At 35.5% G+C, this 11,735-nt stretch overlaps 1 protein-coding gene across 2 annotated transcripts in view; it reads left to right on the top strand.

Moving 5' to 3' along the window:
- The window catches only part of pls1 (plastin 1 (I isoform)), a 28,791-nt gene extending 19,018 nt beyond the window's left edge, over nucleotides 1–9,773 (top strand). For both annotated transcript variants that reach the window (XM_062040809.1, XM_062040810.1), the window contains exons 11-17: nucleotides 620–815; nucleotides 1,453–1,531; nucleotides 4,134–4,248; nucleotides 4,324–4,457; nucleotides 6,336–6,459; nucleotides 9,167–9,300; nucleotides 9,368–9,773. In XM_062040809.1, the coding sequence (XP_061896793.1) occupies nucleotides 620–815; nucleotides 1,453–1,531; nucleotides 4,134–4,248; nucleotides 4,324–4,457; nucleotides 6,336–6,459; nucleotides 9,167–9,300; nucleotides 9,368–9,506 (921 nt within the window). In that variant the 3' untranslated portion in view covers nucleotides 9,507–9,773. The remainder of the gene's footprint in view (nucleotides 1–619; nucleotides 816–1,452; nucleotides 1,532–4,133; nucleotides 4,249–4,323; nucleotides 4,458–6,335; nucleotides 6,460–9,166; nucleotides 9,301–9,367) is intronic.
- The last annotated feature ends 1,962 nt before the right edge of the window (nucleotides 9,774–11,735 follow it).

The raw sequence follows: 11,735 nt of genomic DNA, 5'->3' as shown, positions 1-11,735 counted from the left end.
CTCTTAAGGACCTAATACAAAAACACCAGTCAAAGATCCTTTATATGACATTAACACTCTGCTGTTTTCAAGGACCTAATACAAAAACACCAGTCAAAGATCCTTTATATGACATTAACACTCTGCTGTTTTCAAGGACCTAATACAAAAACACTAGTCAAAGATCCTCTATATGACATTAACACTCTGCTGTTTTTAAGGATCTAGTACAAAAGCACTAGTCAAAGATCCTCTATATGACATTAACACTCTTAAGCACCTAATACAAAAGAACTAGTCAAAGATCCTCTATATGACATTAGCACTCTGCTGTTTTAAAGGATCTAATACAAAAGCACTAGTCAAAGATCCTCTATATGACATCAGCACTCTTAAGCACCTAATACAAAAACACTAGTCAAAGATCCTCTATATGACATCAGCACTCTGCTGTTTTTAAGGACCTTAAAACCAAAAATGCCAGTCAAAGATCCTCTACATGAGGAGAATGCTCCGCAGTTTTTATTCCTCTGCTATAAAAATGTTAGTCCCTTTAAGTCCTGAACTGGGTTGAAATTAGGGTTGCCGGATGTTGCAACTTGATGCTAATTTCTGGGCTGTGGTCTGGTGGGCGTGGCAGGAGCGGGATTTGAACCAGCGGGCCGAGCTGATGCTGCGCCAGGCGGCTCGTCTGGACTGCCGGCAGTTTGTGAGCCCTCAAGACGTCACGTCCGGCAACAACAAACTCAACCTGGCCTTTGTGGCCCACCTGTTCAACTCCCATCCTGCTCTGCACCGGGTGCAGCTCAACGGCACTGAGGCAGCAGATCTGGAACGTGAGTGCCTTTAGCTGCACGTGCTAACACCTGTTTATGTTTCACCTTTAGCTGCACGTGCTAACACCTGTTTATGTTTCACCTTTAGCTGCACGTGCTAACACCTGTTTATGTTTCACCTTTAGCTGCACGTGCTAACACCTGTTTATGTTTCACCTTTAGCTGCACGTGCTAACACCTGTTTATGTTTCACCTTCAGCTGCACGTGCTAACACCTGTTTATGTTTCACCTTTAGCTGCACGTGCTAACACCTGTTTATGTTTCACCTTTAGCTGCACGTGCTAACACCTGTTTATGTTTCACCTTCAGCTGCACGTGCTAACACCTGTTTATGTTTCACTTTTAGCTGCACGTGCTAACACCTGTTTATGTTTCACCTTTAGCTGCACGTGCTAACACCTGTTTATGTTTCACCTTTAGCTGCACGTGCTAACACCTGTTTATGTTTCACCTTTAGCTGCACGTGCTAACACCTGTTTATGTTTCACCTTCAGCTGCACGTGCTAACACCTGTTTATGTTTCACCTTTAGCTGCACGTGCTAACACCTGTTTATGTTTCACCTTTAGCTGCACGTGCTAACACCTGTTTATGTTTCACCTTCAGCTGCACGTGCTAACACCTGTTTATGTTTCAGCGGAGAGCAGAGAAGAGAAGACTTTCCGTAACTGGATCAACTCTCTGGGTGTGAATCCATACGTCAACCACATGTACCAGTAAGTCCATCCATCCATTTTCTACCGCTTGTCCCTTTTGAGGTCATATTTATTATTACTACAGCGGCACCTCCATTTACAAACCTAATTGGTTCTTGAACATTATTCCTGAACCGAAAAGTTGGCATAACCGATATATATATACAAACAATATATATATATATATATATATATATATATATATATATATATATATATATATATATACACAAACAATATATATATATATATATATATATATATATACAAACAATATATATATATATATATATATATATATATATATATATATACAAACAATATATATATATATATATATATATATATATATATATATATATATATATATATATATATATATATATATATATATATATATATATATACACAAACACACTAGGGTTGTCTCGATACCAATATTTTGTATTTGTATTTCGATACTGTTAATATCTGCTTATTTTCTGTTTGAACATGTTCTATCTACACTTCTGTTCAAATGTAATAATCACTTATTCTTCTCTTCTTTGATACTTTACATTAGTTTTGGATGATACCACACATTTAGGTATCAATCCGATACCAAGTAGTTACAGGATCGTACAATAAAATATAATACCTAATAAACCAATAATAATATGGTTAAGAAATACTGATGTAAAGGGTAAGTGTCGCACTGTTTTCTGTTTTAACATGTTCTATTAGTTTTGGATGATACCACACATTTATGTATTGATCCGATACCAAGTAGTTACAGGATCATACATTGGTCATATTCAGAGTCCTCACATATTTACTGACTTTATAAACATAAAATGAATTTAAAAAAAGATTTGGTGACGATAAAAAATATCGATGTAATCATAGTAGCGTCGACTTGATACGCTCTTGTACTTGGTATCATTACAGTGGATGTCAGGCTGGCATTTGTTTACATTGTGACGGCGGTGAGCTATTGTATCCTCCTACGGTGTGTAGTGAAGCATGTTTAGATGTTCCTCGTCCTCCAGTGATACTTGTAAGAAACTTACTTTATTTGTCGCCATGGAGACCAGGATTAGTGATTTAGAAGTAGCTAAAACACTGTGGATGGACGTTAGCCGCTAGCTAGCTAGCCATGTCTTAAAGCACCTCTTCCTGTTTCAGTGTTATAACTTCACTTTTATCTTGACTTTTTACACCAAAATGCATCCATTCTCCCTTTTCTGTCTACACACTGTGTCTGCTTGTAAGTACTCTGTGTGTGTGCGCTGCCCAACATGCTCCTCTGCTCCTAAAACCAGCAATGTCACCACGTGACGATGCGGCGTCATGCCTGTAAAAAAGATATATATATATATATATATGGGGCCGGCCCGGCCCTAACCAATCTGGCGCCCTAGGCAAGATTTTAGGTGGCGCCCCCCCACATCGGCAGTGAAGTGTATATACTCACAAGAAACCGAATAGCTTTGTCTTTGACCTTTTTTTTTACTTAAAGAAAGCAAATTAACAATCAGAATAGTTAACAAGATTTAAAAAAATATGGATAAATAAATGAATACAAAAAATAAAAAATGAATATATGAAATACAATATTTTTTACATACATAAACACAAAATAAAACGTGTCAACAAGTTGCATAAAATAAATTAAAAATACAATATAAATAAGGCACTGCACAAAACAAGATATCAAACCAGTATGACTTTAAAAAAGGGGATCCTACAGAGTTCTCTATTTGTGCTTTTTAATATTGCATTAACTAGAATGACTTACAAATGACTGTACACCAGGGAGTACTGTAATTACCTAACGTTACATTATTATTTTTCATAACAATTTAGCCCCCTCCACAATATTAACCCGACGTTAAAACAGAACTAGCTATTTATTGATTAGCAATTGCCGAATCATGTAACATTAGCTTAATGCTAAAAAAAGCCAGGTTACTATCACATTCTGTAACAGACAAATAATTTCATGTAGGCTAACGTTACCTCCCTGCTACCTCTGTCTTTTTCTCGTTTCTCCTCTTCTTTTCTCTTTTTTTCTTCCCTGGGCACCTGACAGTTTTGGCTGTTTTGACATCTTGTGTTGATTTTTTGAAGGGTGGGGGGGGGGGGGGGGGCGGGGGGCGTAATGTTGTAACAAATAATATTTCTATTAAATAGGCTTTACTTTGCATTTTAATTAACGTGGGATTATTTTATGTTTTTAGAAACAATAGTACCAATTTTTTTTTTTTTTTTTTTTCCTCCAACATTTGTGGCACTGGCGTGGCGCCCCCTGATGGACGGCGCCCTTAGCATTTGCCTATACGGCCTATGCCACGGGCCGGCCCTGATATGGGGAAGCGGTACTTTTCAAACAGAGTATAGTACAGTTTTTGATTCATTATTTGGTTGTTAGGTGGAATTTTATTTTGACATGTTTATGTAGACATATCAGGATGTTGTGGTGTGTGTAGTGGAGCATCAGGATGTTGTGGTGTGTGTAGTGGAGCATCAGGATGTTGTGGTGTGTGTAGTGGAGCATCAGGATGTTGTGGTGTGTGTAGTGGAGCATCAGGATGTTGTGGTGTGTGTAGTGGAGCATCAGGATGTTGTGGTGTGTTCCACACAGCGACCTGTGTGACGGCCTGGTCATCATGCAGCTCTACGAGAAGGTCAAGGTCCCCGTCGACTGGAAGAAGGTCAACCGGCCGCCCTACCCCGTCCTGGGCGCCAACATGAAGAAGGTGACTTGACGGGCGACAAGCAGTGGTGTGTAACCATAGCAACATGGCCGACCAGTCGTCTTTGTTGTGTTGAAGCTGGAGAACTGCAACTACGCCGTCAGTCTGGGCAGGAACGTGGCTCGCTTCTCCCTGGTGGGCGTCGGCGGGGAGAACTTGAACGAGGGGAGTCCCATGCACATCTTGGCACTGGTCTGGCAGCTCATGAGGAGGTGAGGAGGACACGCTCACACTCTCATGAAGGGGAAAGTGTGTGATGGAGTAGGTTACTCTGGATGCCGAATGCTGGTTGTCAGGTTCAAACACTGATGACATCTATTAAACAAGACAAGAAGCAATGAATCATACAGAGACAGAATTAAATTTGTCTCAATTTGAGGAGCATCGTCTGGTCTGTACTCTTGTACAGTCTCCAGCACGCTCTGACGAAAGATTGCACGCCTCCTTCTTTTATTTGGACAGGCCGATATTATCGGCCGATAAATGCTTTAAAATGTAATATCGGAAATTGTCGGTTTCGTTTTTTTTATTATCGGTATCGTTTATTTATTTATTTTTTATTTTTATTTTATTAAATCAACATAAAAAACACAATGGAAATGGATGGATGGATGGATTTAGACAGTGCTTTAAACGTGGTCTGTGTCGCCCTCTGGTGGTAGGATAGGGTAACTACTGTGTAACAAGACGTATTAACAGGGCGAAATGATATCGTCAGGCAGAAACATTGTTGCAAACAAACACTCGGTTAAGGCTACATCTAACACATTATAGGCATTTTTAGCATTAATAACCGTGCTATATTCGACTTATACTTACATTTTAGTCAGGAAACACATAAAGTCACCTTGTTTTTCCATGCCACTGGTATTTTAAGATGTTGGTCATTTTTTTTATCTTTTTGTATGTTGTGTGCCTTTTTTGTCAAAGAAAACACTCTTTTCTCGCCCCCAATTTTCTAAATGAAACATTTGATACCAGATAACTGGAGCTTTGAATAGGTCAGTAATTCATAACATTGTATTTGATTGTCGTTGATCAATAACAATATCAATAACATTGACAAGCTTGGCTAGTAAGCGGCCGTGCCAGCAACTTGAGGGTTCCAGGTTCGATCCCCGCTTCTGCCATCCTAATCACAGCCATACTTGCTAACCCTCCCGATTTTCCCGGGAGACTCCCGAATTTCAGTGTCCCTCCCGGAAATCTCCCGGGGCGACCATTCTCCGGAATTTCTCCCGATTTCCACCCGGACAACTCCTCTACAACCTGTCGTCACGTCCGCTTTTCCTCCATACAAACAGCGTGCCGGCCCTGTCACATAATATCTACGGCTTTTCACACACACAAGTGAATGCAATGCATACTTGGTCAACAGCCATACAGGTCACACTGAGGGTGCCCGTATAAACAAGTTTAACACTGTTACAAATATGTGCCACACTGTGAACCCACACCAAACTAGGGCTGCAACTAACGATTAATTTGATAATCAATTAATCTGTCGATTATTACTTCGATTAATCGATTAATAATCGGATAAAAGAGACAAACTACATTTCTATCCTATCCAGTATTTTATTGAAAAAAAACAGCATACTGGCACCATACTTATTTTGATTATTGTTTCTCAGCTGTTTGTACATATTGCAGTTTATAAATAAAGGTTTAATTAAAAAAAATAAAAAAATATATATATATATATATTTTTTTTTTTAATTACAAAAAAAATAACAACTCTGCGCATAGCATAGATCCAACGAATCGATGACTAAATTCATCGGCAACTATTTTAATAATCGATTTTAATCGATTTAATCGATTAGTTGTTGCAGCCCTACACCAAACCAGAATGACAAACACATTTCGGGAGAACATCCGCACCGTAACACAACAAATACCCGGAACCCCTTGCAGCACTAACTCTTCCGGGACGCTACAATATACACCCCCCGTTACCCCAAACCCCGCCCCCCTCCTCTCCCCCTCGTGGCCTGGCATGCGTATTTCAGCTTTTCAAGGCGTCTGACGACCTGAAATATTTGTGTTTTCCAGCCCAATGAAATGTAAACATTGAAATGATGTGTCAGGTACACCATGCTGGTGCTGTCACACCTGGGGGATGGAGAGAAGGTCGGAGAGCAGATCATCCTCAACTGGGTCAACAGCACACTGACTAAAGCACGCAAGGACACACACGTCAGCAGCTTCAAGGTGTGTGCGTGTGTGTGTGTGTGTGTGTTCTTGTATGTGTACCCTTCTTGAGACATGAAAAAGGAAAAGTATCTTCCATATGAGGAGGTGTGAACAAGTGATGACATAAATCAGGGGTCACCAACGCGGTGCCCGCGGGCACCAGGTAGCCCGTAAGGACCAGATGAGTAGCCCGCTGGCCTGTTCTAAAAATAGCTCAAATAGCAGCACTTACCAGTGAGCTGCCTCTATTTTTTAAATTGTATTTATTTACTAGCAAGCTGGTCTCGCTTTGCCCGACATTTTTAATTCTAAGAGAGACAAAACTCAAATAGAATTTGAAAATCCAAGAAAATATTTTAAAGACTTGGTCTTCACTTGTTTAAATAAATTCATGAATTTTTCTACTTTGCTTCTTATAACTTTTAGAAAGACAATTTTAGAGAAAAAATACAACCTTGAAAATGATTTTAGGATTTTTAAACACATATACCTTTTTACCTTTTAAATTCCTTCCTCTTCTTTCCTGACAATTTAAATCAATGTTCAAGTAAATTAATTTTTTTTATTGTAAAGAATAATAAATACATTTTAATTTAATTCTTCATTTTAGCTTCTGTTTTTTCGACGAAGAATATTTGTGAAATATTTCTTCAAGCTTATTATGATTAAAATTTTAAAAAATTATTCTGGCAAATCTAGAAAATCTGTAGAATCAAATTTAAATCTTATTTCAAAGTCTTTTGAATTTCTTTTAAAATTTTAGTTCTGGAAAATCTAGAAGAAATAATGATTTGTCTTTGTTAGAAATATAGCTTGGTCCAATTTGTTATATATTCTAACAAAGTGCAGATTTTTTAACCTATTTAAAACATGTCATCCAAATTCTAAAATTAATCTTAATCAGGAAAAATTACTAATGATGTTCCATAAATTATTTTTTTAATTTTTTCAAAAAGATTCGAATTAGCTAGTTTTTCTCTTCTTTTTTTCTGTAGAATTTTGAATTTTAAAGAGTCGAAATTAAAGATAAACTATGTTTCAAAATTTAATTGTAATTTTTTTGGTGTTTTCTCCTCTTTTAAACCGTTCAATTAAGTGTAAATATCATTAATTATTAATAATAACATAGAGTTAAAGGTAAATTGAGCAAATTGGCTATTTCTGGCAATTTATTTAAGTGCGTATCAAACTGGTAGCCCTTCGCATTAATCACTACCCAAGAAGTAGCTCTTGCTTTCAAAAAGGTTGGTGACCCCTGACATAAATCATGGTCCCAATAACATTGTATCTAATAGAGAGGCAAATACTAGAGTCCGTGAACATTGCTCCAAAGTCAGGATTTTTTGTTGATTTAAAGTGCATACAAAAGTAAACATTGACAGGTACAAAGGCAGCAATATATGATCAAACAAGCTAAAGAAGGACTTCCCTATTCATCCCCGGAAAAACCCGCCAGGTGAACGGCTGATTTTACGACTTCCTGTGCTGACGTAAGACAAGCCGTATGTGAGCATAGGATGAACAAATACACTACACTACTAAGACTATAGTGGCTATTAACAGTTAGCTTCTACAGCTGGGTTGCCCAAAGTGCGGCACAGGGGCCATCTGTGGTCCCTGACTCCTTTGTCATCGGCCTTAAGCACATTACAAAAAAACAAAAAATAGATATCTTATTTGCACCCCCTGGTGGTGAAATCTATCAAAATGAGAGTGGTCCCAAAAAGGAGGGATTTTTTTCACATTGACTGTGTGTCGCTTTTAAAAGTGCTCCCCCCTCCGGTCAACATATGAAATAACAAGTGTGTGTAAACATTTAAAGTGCTCCCCCTCTGGCCAAAATGTATTTAAAAAAAATAAATAAATATGTATATAGAGACATACTGTAATAACTTTAATTAAATAATGAAGATTAAAAACCAATTACAAACAAAAAATAAATGAACTAAAAGCAGCCTTTTTGTCACAAAGTGTCGACTTTTTTCTTATAAAGTTGGGAATTTCTCATATTCTTTCTGTTTCTGTTATATTGCAATATTTTCTTGTGAAATTACTACTTTTTTTAATGTAAAATGATTACTTTTTAATGCAAAATGGCGACATTTGTCATATAAAATTCTGACTTTTGTCACAATATTGTGATATTGTATCCGTGTAAAATAGTGACATTTTTGGAGTAAAATAACGACTTTTGTCATAATTTTGCCAAGTGAAATTGCAATTATTATTAAAACACTGCCAACATTTTAAAAGTTTTCTTATAAAATTGTGACTTTTGTCGAGTAAAACGACGACTCTTTTCATAAAACTGCCAAAATGTTAAGCTTTTTCTTGTAAAATTGCGACTGTTATTGAGTAAAATTCCAACTTTTATCATAATATTGCACAAATGTTCAGTTTTTCTTGTAAAATTTTGACTTGCGTTGAGTAAAATGACGACTTTTATTATAATACTGCCAACATTCTAAGTTTTTCTTGTGAAATTGTGACCTTTTTCTTGTGAAATTCCAACTCATTTTTCACAACAAGCTTTTTTACATGTGCATAGTATGTATATATTATTAATGTTGTAAATACACTTCTTTATATATCTAGAAAGGCTGGTCCTAAAGAGGTAGGCATTTTTGGAGGTCTCAAGAAGGTAACAAATACAAGAATATGTGTGTGTGTGTGTGTGTGTGTGTGTGTGTGAGGGTGTTAAAAGAGGCCATTGTGTGCCTGGCAGGACCTGGACATCAGCACCAGCCTGCCGGTGTTGGATCTGATGGACGCCATGGTACCTGGCACCGTCAGGTGGGACATGGTGAAGAGACCGGAGCGAGGCGTGCTGAGGACTGCAGACAAAGTCAACAATGCCAAGTAAAAGCTGCGGCTGGCACACATTGACTAACATCATCATCATCATCTTCTTCTCGTCTCATTCCAGATACGCGATCTCATTGGCTCGCAAGATGGGAGTTCGCGTCTACGCGCTTCCCGACGACTTGGTGGAGGTCAACCCCAAGATGGTGCTGACGTTGTTCGCCTGCCTCATGGGTCATGGCTTAAAGAAGGCCCACCACTAAAAAACACATCTCCATTTGTCACTTCTTTCATTTTCTTTGATAGTCGCTTGAAAAACATCATTTTTACAATCATGTAACAATCCTGTGATTTTATCACTGCTTGGAGTTTCTCTCACTTTGATTTCATTGTCAGCAGTAGACAAGACGAACGCAGACTTCTAAACTTTTGCAAAACTGTAAATCCTTCATTTGCTGCTCAATCTTACGGAGCCCCTAAAGGGACATGGGGGGAAAAAATGTTTTATATATTTTTTTAATTTTTTAATTTTTGTTAGACATGTATCTATAAAAAGAAACTTTTTATAAAGTTATAAAAAAAATTTAAAAAAATTTAATTTAAAAAAAAAATAATTTTTTAGACATGTATCTGCGCACGAGAAACTTTCTCGCGCGCACAAGAAACGTTTTATAAAGCTATAAAAAAATAAAAAACTTTTTTTTTTTTATATATATATTTTTTCTTTAGACATGTATCTGCGCACGAGAAAGTTTCTCGCGCGCACAAGAAACTTTTTACAAAGTTATAAAAAAAAAAAATTTTTTTTTTTTTGACATATGTGCGCACGAGAAAGTTTGTGTAAAAAAAAAACATCCTAAAATGTTCTTTTTTTTTTTTATAACTTTAAAAAAAGTTTCTAGCGCGCACAAGAAAGTTTTTATAAAGTTATAAAAAAAAAATAAAAAATAAAAATTATTTTTTACATTTTTTTTTTTTAGACATGTATCTCGTGCGCATGAGAAAGTTTCTCTTGCGCACGAGATACATGTCTAAAAAAAAAAAAATTATATTATTATTTTTTTTTTATAACTTTATAAAAAGAAGAACGTTTCTCGTGTGCACGAGATAGTTTCTCGTGTGCACTACATAGTTTCTCGTGCGCAAAAGAAACTTTTTATAAAGTTATAAAAAAAAATGTTTTATTTTTTTTAAATATTTTTTTTTTAGACATGTATCTGCGCACGAGAAAGTTTCTCGCTCGCACAAGAAACTTTTTACAAAGTTATAAAAAAAAAAATTTTTTTTTTTTAGACATATGTGCGCACGAGAAAGTTTGTGTAAAAAAAAAACATCCTAAAATGTTCTTTTTTTTTTTTTATAACTTTAAAAAAAGTTTCTAGCGCGCACAAGAAAGTTTTTATAAAGTTATAAAAAAAATTAAAAAAAAAATATATATTTTTTACATTTTTTTTTTTTAGACATGTATCTCGTGCGCATGAGAAAGTTTCTCTTGCGCACGAGATACATGTCTAAAAAAAAAAAAATTATATTATTTTTTTTTTTTTATAACTTTATAAAAAGAAGAACGTTTCTCGTGTGCACGAGATAGTTTCTCGTGTGCACTACATAGTTTCTCGTGCGCAAAAGAAACTTTTTATAAAGTTATAAAAAAAAATGTTTTATTTTTTTTAAATATTTTTTTTTTAGACATGTATCTGCGCACGAGAAAGTTTCTCGCTCGCACAAGAAACTTTTTACAAAGTTATAAAAAAAAAAATTTTTTTTTTTTAGACATATGTGCGCACGAGAAAGTTTGTGTAAAAAAAAAACATCCTAAAATGTTCTTTTTTTTTTTTTATAACTTTAAAAAAAGTTTCTAGCGCGCACAAGAAAGTTTTTATAAAGTTATAAAAAAAATTTAAAAAAAAATATATATTTTTTACATTTTTTTTTTTTAGACATGTATCTCGTGCGCATGAGAAAGTTTCTCTTGCGCACGAGATACATGTCTAAAAAAAAAAAAATTATATTATTTTTTTTTTTTTATAACTTTATAAAAAGAAGAACGTTTCTCGTGTGCACGAGATAGTTTCTCGTGTGCACTACATAGTTTCTCGTGCGCAAAAGAAACTTTTTATAAAGTTATAAAAAAAAATGTTTTATTTTTTTTAAATATTTTTTTTTTAGACATGTATCTGCGCACGAGAAAGTTTCTCGCGCGCACAAGAAACTTTTTACAAAGTTATAAAAAAAAAACATTTTTTTTTTTTTTTTAGACATGTATCTGCGCACGAGAAAGTTTGTCTAAAAAAAAAAATTCTAAAATGTTCTTTTATTTTTTTTTGTAACTTTAAAAAAAGTTTCTCGCGCGCACAAGAACGTTTTTATAAAGTTATAAAAATTAAAAAAAATTAAAAATATTTTTTACATTTTTTTTTTCAGACATGTATCTCGTGCGCATGAGAAAGTTTCTCTTGCGCACGAGATACATGTCTAAAAAAAAAAAAATT

Source organism: Entelurus aequoreus, linkage group LG03, assembly GCF_033978785.1.
Source record: "Entelurus aequoreus isolate RoL-2023_Sb linkage group LG03, RoL_Eaeq_v1.1, whole genome shotgun sequence".
NCBI lineage: Eukaryota > Metazoa > Chordata > Actinopteri > Syngnathiformes > Syngnathidae > Entelurus > Entelurus aequoreus.
This window is presented reverse-complemented; position numbering and strand designations above follow the sequence as displayed.